This window comes from Beta vulgaris, chromosome 7 (genome assembly GCF_026745355.1).
Source record: "Beta vulgaris subsp. vulgaris cultivar EL10 chromosome 7, EL10.2, whole genome shotgun sequence".
In the NCBI taxonomy this organism is placed as follows: Eukaryota; Viridiplantae; Streptophyta; class Magnoliopsida; order Caryophyllales; family Amaranthaceae; genus Beta; species Beta vulgaris.
Genome location: NC_079208.1, coordinates 48734800 through 48762316, shown reverse-complemented (window position 1 = coordinate 48762316; position 27517 = coordinate 48734800). Strand labels below are relative to the sequence as shown.

Here is a 27517-nt window from a genome sequence, read left to right as displayed (position 1 = left end):
TGCTGCTCGTTGGAGGCCGAAAACGTCGACCTACGACTGCCGCGATGTTGGGGCTTCGTCTTGGATTTGAACGGCCAACGAAGAGGAATGACTTCGACGGATGAAGAAGACCGAACGACGAGAAATTTCATAAAAGATAAAAATACCGGCCGATGAGAAATCTCATAAAAATATAAAGAAAACGGCCGACGAAGAAAATCACCCAATCATAAAAATGGTTCGTTGATGAGAAATCTCAATCTGACATAGCGTTCTGAATTGGTATGTTGATTCGTTAGAAGAATTCAGAGGAGAGGAGAGGCGAAGATTAAGAGGAGAGGCGAAGAATTGAGAGTGAAAGGAGGGAGAGAGAGGCATGATGAGAGACAGAGAGGTGTGAGGGAGGCTGGGAAAGGCTTACATTTAATTAGGGTTTGGTGAGAGAGGTGGTATTGTACTTAAATACTATTATATAATATTGGGCTTTTATATTGTTGCAGTTTTTTAAAGAAACCGCAGCAATATATTAAAATATTAATATTTTAATATATTACTGCGGTTTCTTTAAAAAACCGAAGCAATATAGCTGGTCAAAGTAGTCAAAATTTTTTAATAAAATTTCGTCCAAACCATATTGCTGCGGTTTTCGACCGAAACCGCAGCAATATGATTATTTTATATTTTTCCTTTACTTTTTACGTTATATATTGTTGCGTATGGGTAAAACCGCAACAATATCACCGCAGCAATAAGCAATTATTCTACTAGTGTAAGGAGCCTTCCTAGGGATCGATGGATGGCTAAGGTTACTGCCTTACAAGAAACTAAGGACTTTACGAAGTTCAATCTGGAACAACTTGCTGGTTCCCTTATGACTCACGAGCTGCAAATGGACAATGAAAATGGAGACATGTCCAAGCAAAAATCGATTGCCTTAAAAGCTGATGAAAGTGATGACTCGGAAACTGACGAGGAAGAATCCGCTCTCATGGTCCGAAAATTCAAAAGAATGTTTAGGAACATGAAGAATGGAGACTACTAAGGTAAGAATAAGAAATATTCTAACAAACTTGTTTGTCATAAGTGTGGCAGTTCCGAACACTTCATCAAAGAATGTCTCCAATGGGAACAAGACAAAGGCAAAGGAAGGGAACGAAGCAAAGATAGGAACAAGGAATACAAAAGTTCCTATACACGATCTGATATGAAGAAAGCTATGGTTGCTGCATGGGGAGACTCTGACTCCGAAGAAGAAGATGATCCTCAACCAAATGAGGAGACTGCAAACTTTTGTCTCATGGCTCTTGACAATTCTGAATCTGATGAAGAGATTGAATCTCTTGAGGCAAGTCTAGACACTATCAAAACTCGTCTTAATTCCTTAAGTAAAGAAAAATTATTTGAGTTTATTGTTGATGTCGTGAATGATTGCAAAGATGAGTCCATTAAACTGAAACAATGTCAACATGCTTTAACAGTTGCGAAGGAACATACCTCCTGCTTAAAAGTATTCGAACTGATATTAAGAAAAGATTTTTTGAGTTGTTTAATAAAAATCTAAAATTAAAAGAGGATTTCGAAAATCTTAAAAATGAGAACTACTTGTTAAGCCTTGAGTTATCACAATTAAAAGAGTTTGTTCCTGAATTGAGTTCCTTTGACATTAAGTCAGTTCCCTTGCAAAGTTTCAAATCTGAAATAAACGAATTGAAAAATCATGTTTCATTTTTGGAAAAAGAAAAAAGAACTTGAGGGGAACTGCACAATGAGAAATGAAAGAAAATGCTACCTATACCAAATTGGATTAAGAACCCTCAAACAAGAACCGAAGGTCTTGGTTTTAATCACAAAAAGAAATTTGAAAAACCTAAAAGGAGAGTTGATTTACCAAGTGATAAAATTTGTATGTTTTGTGGGAACACTGGTCATTATAGGAACTCTTGTCCTAAAGACTTGGTCGCATTAAGAGAATTGGAAACAAGTAAATAACTTGGAAAAAGAAATCTATTGTTCCTGAAGGAAAGGAACCCAAGAAAGATTGGGTTCCTAACTCTAACAATTAGTTTTCTTGCAGGTTGGAGTGAGGGGGAACAACACATGGTACCTAGACAGTGGTTGTTCTAACCATACTGGAGATAAATCAAGATTCTCTCACTCTCAGCCTATAATGGTGGAAGTGTGACTTTTGGTGACAACAAGAAAGGTATAGTTGCCATGGGCAAAGTTGGTAAGTCATCGTCACATTCCATAGATAGTTTTTAGTTGATGGTTTAGAAGCATAATTTGTTGAGTATTTCCCAATTCTGTGATAAAGGGAACTGTGTGAAGTTTAATAGTGAAAAATGTAATTGTCAACAAAAGCACAGGAAATGTTTTTGAGGAACAAGAAAAGGGAACACATATGTTGTGGATCTCAACCTTGTTCCCAAAAACAAGTTTACATGCCTTAGTGTTATTGATGATGATTCTTCTTTATGGCATTGCATCTAGGTCATGCTAGTTTTTCTTTCTTGACAAACTTCGTTCTAACAAACTAGTTTTAGGTTTACCTTCAATTAAGTTTCATTTAGATCATGTTTGTGATGCATGCGCTAAAGGTAAGCATGTTAGTCCTCTTTCAAGTCCAAGAATGTGGTAAGTACCACAAGACCATTAGAGTTATTCATATGGATTTTGTGGACCATGAGGAATCAAAGTAGGAGTGGAAGAAATATGTGTTGGTTATTGTAGATGACTTCTCTAGATTTACATGGGTTATTTTTCTTTCAGCAAGGACGAGACTTATGATGAGTTCCTTGTCTTTGCAAAGAAAGTTCAAAATTTGAGTGGTCAAAATTGCTACACCTTAGATCCGACCATGGCAAAGAATTTGAGAACTTTAAGTTTGATGACTTTAGTAGAGACAATGGCTTAGATCACAATTTCTCCGCCCCTAGAACACCTCAACAAAATGGTGTTGTTGAAAGGAAGAATAGAACATTAGAGGAAATGGCTAGGACTATGTTGATAGCTAGTGGTCTTCCTATGAACTTTTGGGCCGAAGCTGGAATACTGCTTGTCATATTATAAATCGTGCCATGGTAGACCTTTATTAAATAAAACTCCTTATGAGCTATATTTTGGTAAAAAGCCCAATATTACATATTTCAGAAATTTGGTGTAAATGTTTTGTTCATAATAATGGGAAACAAAATCTTGAAAAATTTGATGCTAGAAGTGACGAAGCTGTATTTCTAGGATACTTTCCTAGTAGCAAAGCTTATAGAGTTTATAATAAAAGGTCTATGTGTGTAGAAGAAAGTGTGCATGTTATTTTTGATGAAACAGATAATCTTGTTACAAGCACACAGGTTGACGATGACTTGAAGATAGGTTGGTAAGAGATCAAAGTCTTATTGATGAGACTTTGGAAGAAGAAGAGTCATGGGAACAAAGCCTAAGGAACAATATCATGTTCCTGTTCCCAATGAAGAAGAAGAAGAACTAGGTGAGGATACACAAGTGAATGAATCCACTATTGTTGAACCTGGTTCCCAAGAACAGGGAAGTGAAGATAATCAAGAAATCAAGTTTCCATCCAGGATTTCCAACCAAAGTCTTGGAAACATCATCGTTCCCATCCAGTGGAACTCATAATCAGTGATATAAACAAGGAACTCAAACGAGATCTCAATTAGAAATTTTTGTGCTTTTCATGCTTTTCTTTCATGATGGAACCCAGGAACCATGAAGAAGCCTCACTGATGCTGATTGGATTGTAGCTATGCAAGATGAACTTCATCAATTTGAAAGAAACAAAGTTTGGCACCTTGAACCTAAACCTAAACACAATAAGGTTATTGGTTTAAATGGGTGTTTAGGAACAAGCGAGATGAGTTCGTAACCATAGTGAGGAGCAAGGCTCGGTTAGTTTGTAAAGGATACAATCACAGGAAGGTATAGATTATGAAGAAACTTTTGCACCTGTTGCAAGATGGAAGCAATTAGAATTTTTGTGTTTTGCTGCTTTCATGGGTTTTAAATTGTATCAAATGGATGTGAAATGTGCTTTTTTAAATGGTTATCTAAATGAAGAGGTTTTCGTGGACAACCTCCAGGTTTTGAAAATAAAGAATTTCCTAATCATGTCTTCAAGCTTGACAATCTTTATGGGTTAAAGCAAGCTCCAAGAGCATGGTATGAAAGACTTTCTAAGTTCCTTCTTGAAAATGAGTTTAAAAGAGGAAAATTGGATCGAACCTTGTTTTTAAAATCAAAAGGAAAACATTTATTAGTTGTTCAAATATATGTTGATGATATTATATTTGGTGCCACTAATGAATCTTTGTGCAAGGACTTTGCTAATCTCATGAGTAAAGAATTCGAAATGAGTCATGATGGGTGAACTTAACTTCTTCTTAGGATTGCAAATCAAGCAAATAGAAGAAGGAATCTACATCCATCAACAAAAGTAATAAAGGAACTCTGAAAAAGTATGGTTTGGAGGCATCCAAAGTGTCATACCCTATGGAACTTCAACCAGATTGGATGAAGATACTATAGGGACAAGTGTGGACCAAACCAAGTATCGAGGTATGATTGACTCACTATTATATCTAACTGCAAGTCGTCCTGATATTTGCAAGGTTTTAAGCCAATCCAAAGGAATCTCATCTCACAGCAGTGAAAAGAATCCTGAGATACCTCAAGGGAACAGACGATTTAAGCCTATTCTATTCAAGAAGTGATACCTTTGAACTAAAAGGATTTGCGGATGCTGACTATGCAGGAAATCTGGTCAATAGAAAGATACATCAGGTATGGTTCAGTTCCTTAGTCATAGTTTGGTTTCTTGGAGCACCAAGAAGCAAAACACAGTTGCTTTATCTACAGCTGAGGCTGAATATGTTGCAGCAGCAGCATGATGTTGTTCCCAAATGCTATGGATAAAACAACAACTACGTGACTACGAATTACTTTGAATGTGTTCCCATCTATTGTGATAATACTAGTGCATTAGTATTTCTAAAGATCCCGTGCATCATTCAGAGTCAAACACATCCATATTAGGCATCATTTCTAAAGATAATGTTGAAAGGGTCTTATTAAAATGGAATTTGTGAACTGAAGCGTCAAATTGCAAATTTTGACAAAGCCCTTAAATAGAGATAGGTTTGAAAAATTGAGACTTGAACTTGGCTTGATCAAGTTGAAATGATTGCTATAATTTTTCCCTTTGTTTGATTCTTTGGCATTATGATGGATGAGCATATTTGATGTTTTTATTTTTTAAATCATCACAATCTTATATGATTATTTCATGTGTATGAGTAAAAATGTCTGAAAACTGCTCACCAATGTCCAATAATATTCCCTTATTGTTCATAAGACAATTCTATGCCTTAAGTGATAAAAGGATTAAAAGATTAATGTGTTCCAAAGTAGCAAAATTTCTTGTTTCCATTGTTGTTCCCAAACGCTGTTCCCAGCGTATTATTTCTAGTTTTTATTTTTTACATTTTCAAAATTCAAAAATACAAAAATATTCTATTTAGATTTTTTCTCCTAAAAATTTGATTTTTATCTTTTTACTCTTTCCTAATATCTCTCAAGTTAGTTGGAAGAGATTATCTTTTATTTCTGTAATTAGTTCTCTTTATTTTTTTTCTTTCCTGAAAATGTGTATAATACACGGTTTATTTTTTCTTCTTATAATTCCTAGTTTTCCCTTAAAACAAAAATTACTCCTTTTTCTATTTCCATTAAAACCGAAAACACCTCCACAAAATCATGAACTCTAACCAACCTTCTCATTCTCTCTCTTCCCAAAAATCCGAAAAACCCTCCTTCCTCCATTAATACGAATCTCCAACTCCATGGATATCTCTCCTAATCCATCAACAAGGTCCTAAGAAAGAGGAAGAAAATTGAAGAATCTATGGAGATGGAAGTAGAGGAACCATGCAATAGTGAGGGGGAATCGACGATTCCTGTGAGAGGAACAACAAAGTTGCAAAGAAAATCCACTGCAACAGGTATGTTCATGGTTTATGCATTATATTTCTTGGTGTAAGAAGGTTAATTTTCGTCAATTGCTTAATATGATTAAGTTTCAAGGTTGGGAACATCTTTTTGAAAATTGTTATGGACAAAGTTTAATTCCAAACTATGGATGAATTTTGTGAGAATTTTTCAATTGATGAAAAGGAAATTGTTCTACACTTGTGGGAGAACCGACTTTAATTCTGAATTTCTGGAAATTATTGGTGTTCCTGTGAGGGAACCGATGTATATTTTAAGAACAAAGAGGCTCTTATCCATTTTCTGATATTTCTTTTGATAATTGATTGTGAATATGGTGGAAAAAGAGGCACTCATTTCTTGATCATAATCTTCTTTCTCCCTACCACAAAATTCTCTTCCACATATTAAAGAAAGCCATTTACCTCGTCTCTCTAAACGTGCTCAAGTTAGCATGTTAGACTTAATCTACATTCATTACCTAGCCTCTCATAAACACATAAATTTTCCCTCCTTGATGATTCAACATATGAGTCATTGCATTGAAAATGGATTTGTTGTTGGTTAAGGTGCACTAATAACAAAAATATTAATAAAATTCAATGTGAAGATTTCGGAGGTTCCTAATATTGGTGTGTCTACGGGAAATATATTAAATGTTCGTGCTTTGAACAATTTAAATGTGTGTGTTGTGAATGGGGAAGTGATAAAAGGAAGGGCTAATATTGATGATGATGAGGATGATGAAGAATGTGATATGTGGAAGAAGAAGAAGTGAAAATTGAAGTTGAGAAGGAAAAAGAAAAGGAACAAAAGAAAACAGAAAAAAATAGAAAAAGAGAAGAAAAATGAAAAAGAAAAACAAAAAGCAAAAGAGAAGGGGAAGAAGGTGGTTGAAGAGATAGTGAAACCGGTTGTGAGAGTAACTCGAACTAGTCAAAGAGTTCGAAATATGAAAGTACTAAACTCTCCTTCCCATGATGAGGATGAAAGTGTTGATGTTGATGAAGTGAGTGTAATTGCTAAGGAAGTATATGAAGCTTGCATTCCTCCTTCTAGGGAACAGACTCATGTTCCTATGGATACCATACCTCCTTTTTACTTCATCTCCACCAAAATCTGCCTATCCATCTCCTATTGCACCACAAAATACTCCCATCCCTCCTTCTACCAAATTACCTTCATTTTCTGTTCCCAAAGATAAGAAACCAGTTGTTGTTCCCATCCCAGAGGAACAACTTGATGTTCCCAATCTTAAGGAACAATCTGCCGCCCCAAATCCTCCTCAAACTGCTACATCTTCATCCCAAAACTCTACCATTGGTGCTACCTATACACTAGCTCATGCTAAGAGGTTGGATTACTTGTTTACTTTGGTAATGGGTCATTCGGAAGCTATGATGGAGTTTGCAACCGAAGCTAAGGAAGTGAACGGGTTAGTGCAAGGGGTGATGAACAAAGTTGACAAGGCTTTGGAAGGTCAAAAGGTGATCATGGAACAACTTGGTGAAATGACCACATCTCTCCAAATGATGAATTCAAGATTGATGCAGTTGGAGGGTGATGTGCTCAAGCTTGATCAAACCATTGCCGAAAATCATAAGGAGGTGATGACTAAGTTAGATGATGTGGTGGAAGAGGTTATCGAGCAACCTTCCTCTCCTAAACCTTAAACTCTATTCTTGGTTTAGTTTTTTTTTTTGGGAACATAACTTCTTATTTTTTTTTGTCTTTTCTATCTTTCTTTCTTAAGCATGCTGTAATGGAACTCTGTTAATTTGATAATTCTATGCTTAATCTTTTTGCATGTGTGCGTCTCTTGAATGGCTAATATTTTTGGATTGCGGTTTTGAGAGTTGAATGCTTTATTTACTTATATTCACCAAATTGTTTCTCACAAGTTTGGTGCTGTGATGTGTTTTAGTAGGTAATTTCATCTTTTTGAAATCATGGACTAATGTTTTTGAAGATGCCAAAGGGGGAAAGAGAAAGACAATCAGAGTAAATTTTTTTTATTAGTCATGGTTTATGTTCTCATGTTTCTTTACAAAAATAAAATAACGAGTCTGTAATAATTAATTTAGCTGAGTCTATAATAATTAATTTAACTTAGTTGCATAATTCGTTAAAAGAGTTTTATATTTTATTTAAAAGATTTTGTTTTCAAAATAAAATATCTTTCCGGATTTTAAAAAGATTTTCGTTTGAAATATAAAACCGATTCTCATTTTTAATCAAGTTATTTTTAAAAGATATTTTCCTAAAATCTAGCTAAAGTAAATATTTATTTACTCCCTAAAAATATGGTTACACGCCTAAAACTACTGCTACACGTTTTGTAGTTAGTGGATTAAATGATTTGTTTAATTATCTCCCAAGTTTTAATTAATTTAATTAAGTTTAATTATTCCTCAAGTTTGTAAAACCACGTAATACATTACTGCTTCTCTTATTTAGTTAAGTAGTGGGTTAGTGGGTTAATTACTTATCAAGGAATATTTAAATTAAATTGCCTAATTAATTAAAGTCATGGAGATCATGGGATAGTGGATTAATTAGTGGATAAAAATTATCTTGTCTTAATTGTCTATAAATAGGCGCCTAAAATCTTAGAACAATTTAATTTGTGTCTGACTTAACTAATTTGTCTTAGTTGTCTAAAAGAGTCAGTGTCTTTCCTAAAGAGAATTCATACCTACATTAATCGAGTTTATTACTCTTCCATTGCTTTACAAAGTGTATTTTTGAGAAAAGGGTTTGAGTGAACTCTTGTAAGTGTGAGAAGCTTTGAGTGAAGCAAGAGAAAGAGAAAGTAACTTCTAGTGAAGTTTGAGAGGAACGACTGTTGTGGGAACTGTTGTTGGGAACTTGAGTTTAGTGACTTAAGTTGTGAATTGAGAGAAAAGTAATAGGTTTGTAAACTGAGTTGTTTTGGCCTATTATAGTGGAAAGTTGTGTTAAAATCCCTTGTGGTCGAGGTTGTTTCTTCCTACTAGGCCTAGGAAATTTTTCCTCGATAAATCTCTCGTGTTCCCATTGTTTGTTCCCAAGTTTACTTTTAATTCAAAAAGTATAGCTTATCTCACTATAATTCACCCCACCTCTTATAGTGCTCATATTATACAACAGTGTTGTTGAACACTTATAATTTATTAGGTCATTCAATTTAATTAGAATTTTGAGGGAGAGATGGTAGCTAAATGGAGTACCATCCTGAATTTCAGGGCATTGCTCACGATCCAAATACTCATCCTAATAATATGTTGGGGGCATTTATTTCTGGGTTATTTAGCCTTGTACGAAACCTCTGATTTGGTGTGCCCTGTAGGCTAGTAGCCTAGCGGGAGTTGGTCCTCAAGCCTATTATCTTTTCTACTCTCTCCGTAACGAATTATTAGCAACAATTGATATTTAACTCTCACAAATAATACCAAAATGTTGCTAATAATACGTTACGGAGGAAGTAATATAAAAAAAATAAAAATTTTATTTTGTTAAAGTATCTACTATTGATTGTCCTTGATCAATTACAAGCGTTCACCTCGACTTCATTAGAGTATTTTTATATCCCTAATTTTCATGGCTTTAGCTGGTGCAGTGCAATGTATGATTGCTTGTGCTTTGTGCTTTATTGGGACACTTCACCTACTCCTTAATTGCAAGCAATTGAAATGTGTTAGACATAATCACGATGTAAATGCAGCATTATTAAAATTTAAAAGTCATGCAAAATATGCTACTTTGTTTTTTTGAAAGGACAAAGTATGCTACTTTGTATAAAGTATAACTGACTATTCAACCTCATAATACTTAGTCATCAAGCATATACACGTATAATTTTGTTTTGGTTGTTATTGTACAATGAGGCCTATGGCTATAAGTAGAGCAACTTCTTAGGCTTAATCCTGCACCTATCGATCAAATACACAAAGATGAAGGTCTTAAGCATGATGAATCTTTTTTTCTTTTTCCCTTTCTTGTTAACCATAACCAGCGCTCTATCCCCTTCCCCCGCTGTCATTATTGTTGGCGCTGGAATGTCAGGTATGGCCGTATGGGCGTATTGCCACCTTTAATTGTTCTAATTGCAATTATAGTATCAACCTAGTTGTTGACCCGGCGATGTTCCAGATTATTTACCAATGTGAATTTAAAGTATTAAATCAAACATTTGAGAGGAGTGAAAACAAAGTTACGGCATTATATTGTGTTTATGAAATAATCTTTCAGTTCCTTTTAAATTTTCTACATAATAAATTATAATATAAATTATTGATCAATATAACCCTCGAATTCAAGAGAGTACATATATATAAAAATGTATAATTAATTACAAAGATTATAAAACAATCTCATTTTTGAAATTTAGGTTAATGTGTCAGAATATAAACGGATGCGATTAAATAGTGTAACGGTGTTAATTAGGGAGGTTATAAAAATTTAAGAGTCTTTTTGATAATATAAGAGTAATAAAAAGTAGGAAAGACTATTATTAGCATTAAATTAATGAGTGTTAATATATACATGTTATTTGTGACTTGAAATCTTGTGAAAATAGCATATGCTGACTTTGAATGCACATATCTCTCAATCTATAAATATTGTTAATGTGATTCAAATTTGAAGTGATAGCTTGTCTAAAGAGCTTTCCAACGACAGATCATATGCTCAATTCCGCTGAGAAGCACGAAAGTTATGACTGTTTTACGAACCACTGTCGAACTTGAATTTCACCCGATCGAGTCGGGAGGCATCAGCCAGTTTGAATTTAATGACCTCCCGATCGGGCGACGAGGATTTTGACACGGGATGTGCGATTTCTTTTAGGGTTTTGTGTGGAGTATATTATTCTAGGATTTTTTTAGGGTTTCTTATGTTATAAAAGGACCTACTTGGTAGTTATTATTTAACACACAACTTTTAGCCTCTATTATTTTAGGACTCCTTCTAATTATTCTCTCTGTTTTCTCCATCATAGTGAAGAAGCTCGAATCCCCCACCTGTAGACGTAATTTTGACCGAACCACGTAAATCCTTGTGTTTTCTTGTTTATCTTATTTATTGCTTTTCTCGTTCTTATTATCTCATTGATTTGTTCCACATTAATCAATTTCCTAACAATACATTTATAATTAATTTTTAAAAAGAGAATTATTATCTTGTCTTTACATAATTTTGTTTCTTATAAAGTCCATGTAAGCGGCAAGTTCAAAAGAAATTTAATATGTCCATATACGCTATTTTAAGAAAGGAAACAAATAGCGTAAAATAAATCGTCATTGCCCTCCATGAAGGGAAGAGTAGTAGTTGTATGTACTTCTTACTTCTATAAAATGTTGGGTTTAATGAGTCACTCGAGTGTGTATATATTAGATGGTTGGTCTAGATATTTAATTAATGGGTATGGAGCCAGAAGATGAAGAAGGGACTATTAGCAGTAGTAGTATTGCACTTTTGCTCGAGCAATGTTGGGGGGCCACATGAGCTACTAGGTATTTGGGTCATAACTTTTGAGGTAATTGGATATAAATGTTGGGTCACCTTAATAGTTGTGCGAATATTGTGGCAAGTAAGTTATCATATCTTATTGTGGGAAGTAAGATGAAGAAGGGACTATATCTTAATAGTTGTGCGAATATTGTGGGAAGTAAGTTATCATATCTTATTGTGAGAACCGTGAGAACCACTCATTTTACGAAGATTTTGATTATTTCATAACATTTTTGCTCATTTTTTGTTTCACTTATTTTATGGTTTTGCTTTTTCAACAATTTTATGCTCATTTATCAACGTTTTTGCTGATTTTACTTTTTTTCTCATTTAACTTTTTTATGCTCATATTACGTTTTTCTTCTTTTACATTTTTGTTCATTTTACGTTTTTGATAGCTTAATGTTTTCTACTCATTTTATGATTCTGCTCATTTGTTACTTTTTTTTGTTGCTTATTTTAGGAAGTTCTTCCTCATTTTAAGTGGTTCTTACGGTTCTCACCATAAGAGGTTCTCACTAGAACCCAAACCTATATATATATATATATATATATATAATATATATATATATATATATATAATATATATATATATATATATATATATATATATATCATGGTTTACCAAATTTGTCATTGGAAAAAAAGTGATACCACTTATCAAAAAGAGGGGGATGTTACTCTTTTAAGATGAATAAGCTGCGTTTGGATGGAGGGATAATATTACTTAGGGGGTGGTTGGCTCACTAGTTTTAGGTATGAGGTATGGGTTTGGAATGAACAAAACCCATACCTAGTGTTTGTTTAACTTAATTCTAAATTTTAAACCCATACCTCAAACCCATAAGGTATGGGGTTTAGAAACCCATGGGGGGAGGTGGGTATGTCTCATACCTTACCTCTAGGTATCAAATAAAAGAAGATTTTTCATTCCTAAATGAAACCAAACACAAGGTATTAAGTATCAAGTTCCAAACCCATACCACATTGGTTTCATTCCTGATTCCAAACTCATACCATTATATGAACCAAACGCCCCCTTACAGTGTTTTCTTAATTCACGATAGAAATATAAGTTTCGGGTTCAATAAAGCTGAAGTGTTGAATTTAAGTTCTAAGAGGTTCCAAAAAGTTAAAGTTTAGTTTAAAAACCTTTTTAAGTATGGTCTAAGGAATTCTAATGCATTCACATAAGATTAAATAATTTCAAAAAGTTCTAATAAGTTCAAAAAAAGTTCATTTCATATAAGTTCATATAGAAAAATACAAAGTGAAGACTGAAGAGATCATTCCATTAGAAGCATCTATCGTCGATCTATTGATATAATGATATGCATGCAGCGCCCTACTTATAATACAAGATCCATATTTAATCTTAATCTTATTTTGCAGGCATTTCAGCAGCAAAACGACTCCATGATGCTGGGATCAAAGATATCCTAATACTAGAGGCAACAAACAGAATTGGTGGTAGAATTAAAAAGACTAACTTTGCAGGCTATACAGTTGAGATGGGAGCAAATTGGCTTCATGGACTAGGAGGTCCCAAGAGGAATCCACTCTATGAAATGTCCAAGCAAATCCATCTTAAGAAATTCTTCTCCGACTTCAGCAATATCTCATTCAACACCTATAAACAAGAGTAATCAATTACTTATGTTTTGTATATTGACGGATCGTTTGGTAGTTGGTCATAAATGCTGGTGATTGGAATAAATTTGTGTGTAAATTTGTGAAAAATATCATTGTCCATTCCCATGGTAATGCTAATTTATCCTAAAGTGTCCACTTTCCTTCTTGAATTTTCATTCCCATCCAATACCACCTTGTAGGTGGTAATGAGTGGTAATGGAAATCACTTCCCCTTGGAGACAAAAACACAAGTTTACGAGTAAGATTGCTTGCTCATGGAGAAAAAATGCCTCCCCATGGAGATTTTAAGGGTGCTTCCCTAATAAAATTACACTTAAAAATTCATTGTCATTACCGCAATTTATTAACGTCTACCAAACGGGCCGTGAGTATTATAAAATAATTCAAGTAGTAATTATAATGATAGTAACAATTAATAATACTGGTGAATATACTCTGTCTTTATTATAGGGGTGGATTGTACAAAGATGACGAGGTAGATGCAGCGATTGAGAAAGTTGATGAAACATTAGATTATGGTGAAAAATATTCCAACTTGTTAAATTTGGAGAAGAATAAAGAAGATGATATGTCCATTTTGGCTCTTGAACGTCTTCGTAAGACGTAAGTATATCGTATATTTAAACACTAACATAAGTCTTTATTTCAAAATGTTGTAAAAGTGTCTTTCTATATGTGATTCTAAAGTGATATACATCACCCATCCTTTATGTTATGCCCAATTATCGCTACATTGTCTACTACTAACATATATAAGTCTAAAAGAAAACATCGCAGGTAAGGTTTGTGTAAGAAAATGGAGAAGTGAGTATTAGTTGTATGTTTTTTTTTGTTTTTTTTTTTCTGTTTTGGTGAAAGATAAGGCAAGCCTCTAAATAGAAGAGGCAAAAGAACTGGAAGTGTTGTAAATGGAGACACAATTTTACAGGTGGGTAACAAAAAGTAAGACGAGAAGAAACATTTGTAAGTAAACACACGAAAAAGGAAAGTGAGTAGAACCAAAAAAAAAAAAAAAAGCAAAGAGATCTTAGAAGCTAACCTCTTATAACATTATTAATTTTAGTTTCTTATACATATACTACAAATGTTCCTTCTTAATCTACACAGTTCGACTTTTAATGGTTGCCAATATATAATTTTGACCATTAGTATTTATAGTTCCATATAAATAAAAAATTAAAAAAAGTTGATATTTGGAAAATATATACAAAGATGAATCTAATAATATCCCACTTGACTAAATTTTTCCTTGTATATAAATCACAAATCTCTATTCTATATGTGAAGAGGGGTAGGACACCAAAATATTAAAATTCCTAATTTGTCCTCAATAAGTTAACTCCTTAATATAACAAATAAAAAAACTCCAAAAACCACCATGTAATTTAAAAAATATAACCACCAATAAAATCCCCAATTAAGGGGGGAAAGTAACTGTAACTAAATACGGCAGAATTAATTTATAATCTTTAGGAAAACTTTGTAAATATTTTTTTATAAGTCGTCGCAATTAATTCAGCTTTGATAACGATTTCGCACGCATAGCGTGCATATAAGACTAGTAATGGTTAATGTGAAGTTTGTCAATGGTGTTGAGACACAAAGTGATGAGACTAGAGTAGATTAAAAAAATAATGATGTAGTACTATAGCTTAAGATTTTGAAACCAATACTCTTGAATATATTGAGGCATTGAGCAATATTGTATTTTAAAGATGACAAGATGATGATGTTAAAACTTTACTTCATGACAGAGATCCAAGAACTAGGCTTGAAAAAATGATAGATTTCTTCACCTTTGATGGAGAACAATCGGAGGCCCCAAGAATTTCAAGCTTAAAACATGTATTACCACTTTCTGAGTCCGAACAGTTGTTGGAACATTTATAGGGTAATGGGTTTGAAACTCATAAGGGTATGTACTAGAAGAGGAGGAGGTCTAGTATGCAAAAGGCTAGAGTGCATCAAGTGGCAAAACGCATTGATAAACCAAGGGAGACAGAAGACTGGCCGCGAGTCGCGACCAGTGGCCCGTCGCGAGTCGCGACAGGCGTCGCGGGTCGCGACCAGCGCCTCGCGACTCGCGAGCTTTTTCGCGAGTCGCGACGTGTCTTCTGCCTTGGAATGCGAAAAGATCCTTGACGGTTTTATGTCCGTTGTGATGTTATGGCCTCATTTTAATGACCTTTAAGGTCCTTAAATCAGCTGATTAAAGGCCTTTGATGGGTGATTAACATGGGGGTTATGAGATTAACTACTCTAGTCAATGAAAGGTTTATTCTTCCTATATAAACCTTGGGATTCCTATGAGTGAAGGGTTAGAAGAAAATCAGAATTTTCTATTCTATACTCTCTCAAATACTTCTTGCTTAGCTTAAGAGAAAACTTGCAATCTTCTCTTGAGTGTTCTTCACAAACACAAAACACAAGTTCTTGTTGATTCACTTAGAAGATCATCTAAGTGGATTGTTTCTCTCCATTGTATCTCATTAGTTATTTCGTGTTAACCCGGTGATCCTAGAGGGGCGAAATTAAACTAATAGGAAAGCGTAGTTTCCGTGCCTTGGAGTGGATATCCGGTTCTCTCATTGATCACACATCTAACAATCTATTAGTTTAATTCTTCTTTCTTTTCGGATATGGCTCAATCACTCAAGGACATGACTATGAACTTCCAAAAGTTGGATAAGTTTGAGGGGGTGGGCTATCGGAGGTGGCAAAAGAAGATGCACTTCTTGTTGACCGCCTTGAATGTGGTGTATGTGTTATCAACTCCTATGCCACCACTCCCGGAAGATGGAGAGGAAGAGCCTCTTGAGACTACTAGGAAGAGGATCAAGTGGGAGAATGATGACTACATTTGTCGTGGTCATATTCTCAACTCTCTCACCGACCCGTTGTTTGATCTCTACCAAAATGTGGAGAGTGCAAAGGAACTTTGGGATGCTCTTGAGGCCAAGTACATTTCGGAAGATGCTTCAAGTAAGAAATTCCTTGTTAGTAATTTTAATTCTTTTAAAATGACTAATGATCGGCCTATTATGGAGCAATTCCATGAGGTTCATCATATTTTGAACCAAATAAGATCACATGGTATGGTGATGGATGAGGCAATTGCGGTTGCCTCAATCATTGACAAATTACCAAATTCTTGGAAAGATACAAAACATCTTTTAAAACATAAAAAGGAAGACATGTCCATGGAGCAATTAGGAACTCATCTTCGTATTGAAGAGGGGATCCGGGCTCAAGATGGGGTTAAGGATACTACTCCTAGTATTCCTAAATCTACCGTTAATTTGGTAGAGGTTGGTGGGTCTAGTAAGACCAAGAAATCCAACAACAACAACAACAACAACAATAACAAAACCAATGTTGCAAACAAGAAGAGGAAGACCCTCTCTTGTTGGATATGCAATGGTCCTCATCTTAAGAGGGATTGTCCTTCTAACAACAAGAAGAAGACAAAGAACACACAACCTAGTGTTGTTCAAAACCAAGGTAACAATGCACATGTTAATGTAATTGAAGAAATGCATTTTGTTGCTATGATTTCTGAAATTATGTGTGTGCAGGTTGATGATTCTTGGTGGATAGATTCGGGAGCCTCTAGACATGTGTGCAATAACAAGGATTTCTTCAAGTCTTTGAAAGATTTGGATGATGGTCCAATCTTGTATATGGGGAATGATTCTACGGTAAAGGCTAGAGGCATAGGCCAAGTAGAATTGTTGTTAACCTCGGGAAAGACTTTAACTCTCCGGGATGTTGTGTATGTACCGGAAGTTAGGAAGAATCTTGTGTCAGGAGGTCTCTTGAATAAGTATGGTTTTAAAGTTGTTTTTGAGTCGGATAAATTTGTACTTTCCAAGGGTGGTATTTTTGTTGGACAAGGTTTCTTTTGTAATGGAATGTTTAAATTTAGTATTGATAATAAAATTGGTACTAGTTCTATTTACATGCTTGATGTTTCTTCTCTATGGCACAATCGTTTATGTCATGTGAATTATCGTAGATTATATGACATGTCTAAAATGGGGTTGATACCTCCTTTCGATTTAAAGTTAGAGAAGTGTCACACTTGCGTGCTAAATAAAATTACAAAAAATCCTTATCCTAGTGTGACTAGACAAACGGTATTGCTTGAATTGGTGCATAGTGACTTGTGTGACTTTCATAGTTCACCTTCTTTAGGAAATAAGAAATATGTTGTAACTTTTATTGATGATTTTTCAAGGTTTTGTTACATATATTTATTATTTACTAAAGATGAAGCACTAGAAAAGTTTAAGACCTTTAAAATCGAAGTGGAACTCCAACTTAATCAAAAGATTAAAAGACTTCGAACGGATAGGGGTGGTGAATATTATAATCCAAGTTATTTTAGTTCCATTGGTGTAATTCATGAAACAACCGCCCCATACTCACCTCAAAGTAATGGTATAGCGGAAAGGAAAAATGGGTCCTAAAAGAAATGGTTAACCATGCTTTCTAATTCGGGTCTTAATGACGGTTTTTGGGGTGATGCAATTTTAACTGCATGTTACATTTAAATCGAGTTCCTAATAAAAGGAATAAGACTACCCCTTATGAACTTTGGTGTAATAAAAAGCCTAATCTCAATTACCTTAAGGTATGGGGTTGTAGGGCAATTGTCAAATTGACGGAACCTAAAAGGAAAACTTTAGGTGAAAAAGGAATTGATTGCATTTTTATAGGCTATGCGGTACATAGCAAAGCCTATAGGTTTTATGTCATTGAGCCCAATGACTTTGTCTCTATTCACTCCGTGATAGAGTCAAGGGATGCAATATTTGATGAGACTAGATTCTCATCGATTCCAAGACCAAAGGACATGATACCTAGTACTAGTTCCAATGTTGTAGATGACATTTCAAATGATCATGATACTACAACACCGGAAATTAGGAAAAGTAAACGAATTAGAAAAGAGAAATCTTTTGGACCGGATTTTCAACTATATTTAGTTGAAGGGTCAAGGGAGTCAATTTCGACTCAAATTTCATATTGTTACAATATGGAGGAGGATCCTAGGTCCTTTGATGAGGCTATGAAGTCTCATGATTCTGCTTTCTGGAAAGAGGCAGTGAATGATGAAATGGATTCTATAATGGGTAATCACACTTGGATTTTAGCTAATTTACCTCCCGGTTGCAAACCCCTAGGTTGTAAATGGATTTTTGTAAGGAAAAAGAAAATCGATGGAACCATACTAAAACATAAGGCCCGGTTAGTGGTCCAAGGTTTTAGGCAAAGATATGGTATCGATTACTTTGATACTTATGCTCCAGTAGCTAGAATAGCTACTATTAGACTATTGATAGCATTAGCTGCGATTCATGGTCTAGTAATTCACCAAATGGATGTAAAAACTGCTTTTCTTAATGGTGAATTGGAGGAGGAAGTGTACATGAATCAACCTGAAGGGTTTGTGGTTAAAGGTCAAGAAACTAAAGTTTGCAAATTAGTTAGATCTTTGTATGGTCTTAAACAAGCACCTAAGCAATGGCATCAAAAATTTGATGAAGTTGTGTTGTCTAGTGGGTTCAAAATAAATCAGTCCGATAAGTGTGTATATAGCAAATTTGATAATAACGGTAAAGGAGTTATAATTTGCTTATATGTTGATGATATGCTTATTTTTGGGACTGATTTGGAACAAGTGGAAAAGACCAAAGTCTTCCTTTCCTCTAGCTTCTCCATGAAAGATTTGGGTGAAGCGGATGTTATTCTAGGTATTAGAATAATAAGAGGGAAAGGGTCGTTTTCTTTATCACAATCTCATTATATTGAGAAAGTGGTCAAGAGGTATAATGAGTCAAATTCGACTCATTTTGCTACTCCTATGGATCCTAGTATTCACTTGGTTCCGAGTAGTGGTACTCCAATTTCACAATTGGAGTATGCAAGCTTAATTGGAAGCTTGATGTATGCTATGACTAGCACTCGGCCGGATATAGCCTTTGCTATTGGCAAGCTCAGTAGGTATACTAGTAATCCTAGTATGTTGCATTGGCAAGCATTGAGAAGAGTGTTAAGGTACTTGAATAAGACCTTGGATTATGTCATAACATACAATAGAGAACCTTCTATCTTAGAAGGTTACTCGGATGCTAGTTGGATTTCGAATAAGGAAGATTATTCATCCACTAGTGGTTGGGTGTTTCTTCTTGGAGGAGGTGCCATTTCATGGGCTTCCAAGAAGCAAACATGTATAACGGATTCCACTATGGCATCGGAATTCATTGCTTTGGCTTCTTGTTGCCAAGAAGCGGAATGGCTAAGGAATGTGTTGAGTGAGGTGGACTTATGGGTGAAACCAATGTCACCTCTTGCTATCCATTGTGATAGTGCATCAACCATAGCTAAAGCATATAGTGAAGTCTACAATGGCAAGTCAAGGCACATTGGAGTTAGACATAGCTATGTGCGGGAAATGATAAGGAATAGTTGTATAACTATTAATTTTGTTCGGTCTAGTTTGAACTTGGCGGATACGTTTACAAAACCGTTGTCAAGGGAACTAGTGAACAAAATGAACAAAGGGATGGGTCTTAAGCCTATTGATCAACCTATGGTGAAGGAAAACTCTATTTGATGTCTAATACAACGTTAGATCTCAAATTCAAGGAGGATAGTACTTCTCTAAGAGGTTGGGAGCACTTGTTTAATACATCCCGAGGTTAGTGCTTGTTGCTACAATGATAAAGAGGTTGAATTTTATTCTTAATAAATCTTTGATAAGGTGCTCAATTGTAGGAGCATGTCCGGAAAGATTTACCTATGTAAGCTAGAAGTTTGGCCGCTTCATCAAGTCTTAGGCTTGACTTGGAATGCTTATGAATGGATATGGACACCAAGGCTTCATAGGTGTCGGAGGTTTTAAGAACCTAGTTTATGTTTGTGTGTATTAGTAACTTCAATAATTTGTAATGGTTATATGATTCAAAGCTTTGTCTATCATTATGATCTAAATTATTGTAAAGATTACTTTTACTAAATGGAAATTCAATCGTTAGATATTTCCATGATGCATGAACATGTGTGTTTGCGATTTATAGCAAGTTGAAAAACTTTTCAACATTACCCTATAAATGGGAGGAGGATTGTTGGAACATTTATAGGGTAATGGGTTTGAAACTCATAAGGGTATGTACTAGAAGAGGAGGAGGTCTAGTATGCAAAAGGCTAGAGTGCATCAAGTGGCAAAACGCATTGATAAACCAAGGGAGACAGAAGACTGGCCGCGAGTCGCGACAACGTCGCGAGTCGCGACCAGTGGCCCGTCGCGAGTCGCGACAGGCGTCGCGGGTCGCGACCAGCGCCTCGCGACTCGCGAGCTTTTCGCGAGTCGCGACGTGTCTTCTGCCTTGGAATGCGAAAAGATGCCTTGACGGTTTTATGTCCGTTGTGATGTTATGGCCTCATTTTAATGACCTTTAAGGTCCTTAAATCAGCTGATTAAAGGCCTTTGATGGGTGATTAACATGGGGGTTATGAGATTAACTACTCTAGTCAATGAAAGGTTTATTCTTCCTATATAAACCTTGGGATTCCTATGAGTGAGGGGTTAGAAGAAAATCAGAATTTTCTATTCTATACTCTCTCAAATACTTCTTGCTTAGCTTAAGAAAAACTTGCAATCTTCTCTTGAGTGTTCTTCACAAACACAAAACACAAGTTCTTGTTGATTCACTTAGAAGATCATCTAAGTGGATTGTTTCTCTCCATTGTATCTCATTAGTTATTTCGTGTTAACCCGGTGATCCTAGAGGGGCGAAATTAAACTAATAGGAAAGCGTAGTTTCCGTGCCTTGGAGTGGATATCCGGTTCTCTCATTGATCACACATCTAACAACAGTTCGGTGAAAATGCTTACTTTGTGGCTGATTCAAGAGGCTTTGAGAGTTTGGTCCATCTTATTGCCAAACAATTCCTCTCCTACAAAAATGGTGCTATCAGTGATCCTAGGCTCAAGTTCAATCAGGTATGTCACTAGTCACTACTACAAAAAAAGCAAAGAGAACTGTTAAAATTCAACGAATTATCCATTGAATTCAACTCCAAAGCACGTCCTCCAATTCGAATCAGACATAGTTTTAAAATTATTTGACTAGAAAAAATGAAATAAACACTATATTATGGGATGGAGGAAATATTTTTTTATTTTGATTTTCATTATATTTGCTACAGGTTGTAAGAGAGATTGATCAGTCAAAAGGTGGAGTAACGGTTAAAACGGAAAATGGCATGAAGTACAAAGCCGAGCTTGTTATAATGTCCCCTAGTATTGGTGTCTTACAAAGTGATCTTATCAGCTTCAGACCACAACTTCCTGTAAGCTGTTAGTACTTAGTAGCAAGTATTTCAATCACGATGTATCAACTTTTTAAAAAAACTACTACTTTTCCTGCGTTTATAATACTTGCAACATTATTGAGACTTGTCGCACTTGTTAAATTCAATATTAAGACTAATTCAACAATATTTACATAATACCATTTGTTTTTGATATATTTTACTTTGTCTATTGGTTGTTTCACTTTAACGGTTTAACCTTCACACTTGTCGATAGTAGTGTAGTATACAACTTTAACCTTTAGTTTCCTTAATTCGTAAAAGTTATATAAAGTTAATAATATGTAAAGTGCTTATAAATTAAATTGAGACAAATCCAACATATTATATATATGACAATATTTGTTTATATATATTAGTAAAAATATAATTAAGGTCCATATAAACAATGTAGGTGGTGCAAAGTTAACGTGGAACGAATGAATAAAAACGAAGTAAGTAAGAGAATATGGTCAAACTTAATAGATGAATAACAAAAGTCAAAGCTCTACAATTAGTTTAAAACGATAAAATATAAATATTCAATTATAATTGGCAATATAGTTATATGCATGTCACCAATTATCATACATATACTCTCTCTACTTTTGTTGTCCTTTTTCTTTTCACTTTGACTTCTCATGATATATACATGGAGTATTATATATTTAGTTAGCTAATAACCAACAAATTAAGATAATTTCAAAAAAAGAAATTCTCAGTGATAGCTTCTAATTTGGTTTTTTTTTATTATTTGTAGTAAAAAAAGTTTGATTATCAGAAGTAGCCTTGAGGGTTTGGCTACACTTGAAAATGTGGTAAATTAACAATCATTTTTTGCCATAAACAATTGTTAAGATGGTTGTTTTCATCGTAATTAAGGTCTTTAGTGTCTAAAATAACATAAATTTTCCTTGACAAATTTCATTCGTTCATATCTTTTGAAAAATCGACTGAAATAAGTTTTTAATAAGACATGAAGGCAAAATAAATTTTATAACGGAAACTCGTATCATTCTAGCTTATGGAACTATACTTAGTTAACCCTTTCAACAATTGCTTTTAACGAAGAATCGTTGTTAATGCGACATTTTCAAGTATAGCCGAAACCTTAAGCTATTTCTGATGATCAAACTTTTCTTTGGCTACCAATGATAAAAAGCCAAAGTTAAAGGCTACCATTGAGAATCTTCCTTTCAAAAATAATACTGAGAAAGGTCATTGTAACTATTTATATATATTAGTAAAATCCATCTTAAGTGCATGTGAGCTAAATATGTCAAATTGTCAATAACGTATATAGTTAATGTGGAATAGTTGGGATCCCTTTAGTACCTTCAACTTGTCAAGATTTCTCCTTACCTTATAAAAAGAAGGTAACAGTAGCATAAAATAAGGGAGTAAGGTTACCATCAAAAGGGTTATTGGTTATGTGCAATTCTTTTTTCCATGATTGTGGACGATCTTCTTTTGTACAGCTATGGAAAAGACGTGCAATCTCAGACTTTAACATCGGAATCTATACCAAAATCTTCCTCAAGTTTCCTCGTGCATTCTGGCCTACTGGAAATGGCACTGAATTTTTCCTCTACGTTCATGAAAGACGAGGATATTATGGAATTTGGCAGGTACAAATTAAAGAGTTCAAAAGTAATTTTTAGGATGGTTAATTAATGTTAACATAATTAAATTTGTTAAATACCATATATGCTTTAAAATGCAGCACTTGGAGAATGAGTATCCAGGATCGAACATTATGTTTGCAACAGCAACAGATGACGAATCCATAAGAGTGGAGCAACAATCTGATGAAGAAACGAAAGCAGAAGCAATGGAAGTTTTGAGGAAAATGTTTGGAAAGAATATCCCTGAAGCAACTCATATAATGATTCCTCGATGGAAATCTGACAGATTTTACCGAGGTTGCTTCACAAATTGGCCTGTTGGCTATCCTCAAAAGCGTCATGACCAGTTGCGAGTAAGTTTTACTCTCGTAGTCCCTTTAAAATGTACTGATATTTACACATAGATTAAGGACTTGTTCGGCAAAAATAGTGGTTAGTTGTAAGCTTTTAGCTTCCAGCTATGAGCTGTGAGCTTTTCAGCTATGGAGGTAGCTATTAGCTTTTAGTTGTCTAAAGTAGAAGTGTTCAGTAAAAATAGTTGTTAGTAGTATTTTAACGTGTAAATAATATGCAAAAATGGTAGCTTTTGTTAAACTACTAAAAAACTAAAAGCTACCCGAAAGCTACCTCCAAAAGCTATTTCGCTGAACACTAAAATAATTTTATAGAAACTAAAAATTACCTAAAAGTTATCTCAAAAGCCACACCAAACACGCTCTAAGAAGAGTCAAAAGGTTGATAATGATTGACAAAACACTACTAAAAACTACATTTTTGTATAGGCTCCGATTGGTAAAATCTACTTCACAGGGGAGCATACACACCCCCAATTATATGGATATGCAGATGGTGCATATTTTGCAGGTTCTCTCTTTTTCTTTCTAAATGACACAAGATAATTAATTCTAAGCTTAAGACTTTAATCAACATGTGAAACGTTTTTTAATTACATTGCAGGTGCTGATACAGCAAAAGATGCAATTCAATGCCTGAAGAATAAAATTTGCAGAGGTGTCTACCACGGATAGGTCCATCCCATAGTCCAAAAACAACAATATTTTAGGGATCTCATTATCTGCATGGAATTTTATTTTTCTCCTTATATTATTAGATGGATCTCATTGTCTGCATAAAATTTTATTTTTCTCGTTATTAGATGGGATCTGATAATTTCAATAAGAAATGTACTTCATTAGTTGTCAATTGGCAAATTCCTTTGTTGTCATTGAATTGGACTACTCTCTTTGTTCTTGTTTAATTTCTTTTATGAAGGTTTTAATACTTGACGATATTCTCGATTTTTCATTAGCTACTGCATTTTAAAACTGCTCCCATGATATCTTCTTGTATATAAGAAACTTCATATTACTATCAAATTCAAACATTCAAATGTACAACCACAAACTTTTATACTACTCCACAAATTTGATATTATCAATATTTCCTCTACTAAAAATATTACATTATACTAAATCAGAAACTAAAAATGACTCATATCACTATCTAATCGAAGAGCCCGTTTTTGGAGAGACGGTCTCACGTTAGTGTTAACGTGAGACCGCTGATGTCATGCTGACATCACGCGCGTGCATCAAACCCGCAGTAGAATTAGTTAAGCCCTTGCACCTATTAGTTATGCTAGTCTTAAATTGATTCTGGATGAATTAGTTAAGTGTTGAACTATATTAGTTAGTTGCTGGAGTATATTAGTTTTTCGCTGGAGTATATTAGTTAATAGCTGGATTATATTAGTTAAACGCTGGAGTATATTAGTTAAATCAAATTATAATGCATTTTATTGGCCATAACTTCAATATCACGCATAAATAATTATGTCTTTCTAAAAAAAAACTAATGCACTAATTCTATCATAAACCCTCCAAAACAAACCCGTCATGCTCTTCTTCAATAAGTCAGACAACAAAGAATTGCAACAAACCAAACTAGGGCAAGAATCACCATCTTTAACACACAAAAACACATTAGCAGCTTCAATCAAGAAACCCTTTTTCTTACAAACATTGATCACTATATCAAAGAAGAACAACCAAAATTGAGAAAGAAAACAAATATTGATGAATACCCAATTGAGAATGTGACCAGTTGAAGAAATCCAAAAGTTTAGTTGGATCAAAAAACTGATTATGATGAAGAACATATTGAATAATATATGGGTTTAGCTATTTAGTGAAGTTTGAAGAACTCATTAAAATTTCCCATTTAATGTGTTTGAGAAGTGTTGAAATTTGTTCAACATTTTCGCCATTAGAGATTCAAGGTGGTGAAATTGCAAGAGATCATCTGAGTTTTGTGCATTTTCTGTGCAAAAAACAATAATAACTAAATACCCAAATATCATAATAACTATTTATCGAAAAATAGTTACTAATAGCCAGAATCACAATTATAAACTATAAAACCATAAATGAAGACCGAGGCTAAAAATTGGAGAAAAACAAACTCGTCTCACGTTAGTGTTAATGTGAGACGGTCTTTTATAAGACTTTGCGATTGAAACTTTTTCCTCTTTAATTATTGTGAGAGTATTATATATGTAAGATACAACAATCTAAATTTTGTTAAAATATTAAAATTGATTATGAAGATTCTAGATTAAAAAAATTCAAATTTAATCAAAAAAATGAGATATCCATATACAAAAATATATCCAAGCTAAACTCGAGTCAATACCTAGTAACATCATAATTTCGTTATTTATAGTTGGCCAATAGTGCAAACGATAAATTTCAATTATTTTGCTATTTGAATAAATTATGTCCTGCGTTTTCAAAGAATTGCAAAAATTTTGTTAGGGATGTTAATTTTTGAAATTGTTGGGAGCCAACCCTAGTGGCTCTCCTATTGAGTAGAACCATCATTTAGGTCAAGCCTCGGGCAAATTTTTGACACGTGTCGCTGCCCACTAACGATTATTAGTTGGTCCTATGATTTACTTAGGTGTCACTCGTCCTGACTTGGTTTATATTGTGAATATTTTATCTCGGTTTATGCACCCACCTCATCAGCAACATTGCGATGCTACGATTCGTGTGGTTCGATATTTGAAACGCACACCTGTGAGAGTATTTTACTTCGTTCACACAGCGAGCTATCTCTGCAGGGGTGGTGTGATTCTGATTGGGTTGATTGTCCACTTACTAGTCATTTTCTCACAGGTTGGATCGTTTCTTAGGTAATTATCCTATTTCCTGGAAGACCAAGAAACATGTTGTTTCTCGTTCATCTGCGGTAGCAGAATATTGCTCCATGGGCGCTATTACATGTGAGGTGAGGTGGTTAAAAGGTCTTCTCTTGAGTTTGGGTATCAATCATCCCAAGTCTATTACCTTATTTTTGTGACAGTCATTCTGCTCTTCACGTAGCTCAAGATCTTGTATTTTATGAACAAATAAAACATGTTGAAGTTGATTGTCATTTTGTGCGTGATGCTATCACTGAAGGTCTTATATCTCCATCATATGTGTCTGGCAAAGCACAATTAGCTAATAATTTTACTAAGGCTCTAGGCAAGCCTCGGTTTTTCTTGGACATTGTGGAACATTCTCATGCTTCGACTTGAAGGAGGGTCATACAAATTTTATTTTCGAGAAGATATAATTGTAATTGTATGAGGAGTTGTTATATATTATGTTAGGTTTCCTTTCCTTGTTGGATTTTTAAAATAATTTACTATATATTCTTTGTGATGACATAATGAAAGGTTGAGCTTTGTACCCTAACTAGTTCTTGTCCCAGGCAATACACACGGGATTATTTACCAACGTGCATTTGAAGTCTTCAAAAATAGAAACAGTATCTTGTTTTTAAATGATTTTTTTCCCTCACAAAGACCAACATGAGTATTGTAGCGTAGTTGGTTAGTGCATTAGCATATTAAATGAGAGGTCATAGGTTCGAGTCTTGAAACATACATTTTTATTGCTTAACGTCTCATTTTATTGTGTGGGAAAGGAGAGAGTACATGTGGCAGCGTGGCATTTGTTTGTCTTGGGTTTTAGATGAAAGAATATACAGATGCAAATAGTGGAATTTCAGGAAACAATTTTCTAACATCTATCATAGGATCACAAACATAATCAAACACATGAATCATTCAATAGGGATCAAATATCAAACTGTTATTTCCCTAGGAACACTACAAGAGGGGGGGTGAATTGTAGGTGTAGAAATAAACGTAACTTTTTGCGGAAATTAAAACTTAAACGAATAAACAAGCTAAAGGAACACAAGGGATTTTTACGAGGAAAAACTTCTTGGGCCCAACAAGAAGAAACAACCTCGACCACTAGGGATTTTAAACTCAACACTTTCACTAATTAGGCCAAACAACTCTGTTACAACCTAATTCTAACTCGAGCCCTACCTTGAGTTCCTAAACTCAAGTTCCTGAG

At 34.5% G+C, this 27517-nt stretch overlaps 1 protein-coding gene across 1 annotated transcript; it reads left to right on the top strand.

The window, feature by feature from the left end:
• The first annotated feature begins 9910 nt into the window (after positions 1-9910).
• LOC104908694 (polyamine oxidase 1) lies at positions 9911-26685 on the top strand. The gene is made up of 13 exons (XM_057390851.1): positions 9911-10023; positions 12862-13111; positions 13573-13725; positions 14877-14993; positions 20645-20657; positions 21005-21130; positions 21337-21487; positions 22798-22856; positions 22959-23108; positions 23204-23458; positions 23888-23969; positions 24063-24116; positions 26489-26685. The coding sequence occupies exons 1-13, from the start codon at positions 9912-9914 to the stop codon at positions 26683-26685; spliced, it is 1719 nt and encodes a 572-aa protein (XP_057246834.1). The 5' UTR covers position 9911.
• The last annotated feature ends 832 nt before the right edge of the window (positions 26686-27517 follow it).

Bases quoted from the DNA above. Each gene is read 5' to 3' on its own strand.
- LOC104908694 (XM_057390851.1), top strand. From the start codon at position 9,912: ATGAAGGTCTTAAGCATGATGAATCTTTTTTTCTTTTTCCCTTTCTTG. The intron at 23,459-23,887 runs GTAAGTTTTACT...ATTTTTGTATAG, and splicing joins AGCGTCATGACCAGTTGCGA to GCTCCGATTGGTAAAATCTA. The intron at 23,970-24,062 runs GTTCTCTCTTTT...ATTACATTGCAG, and splicing joins AGATGGTGCATATTTTGCAG to GTGCTGATACAGCAAAAGAT.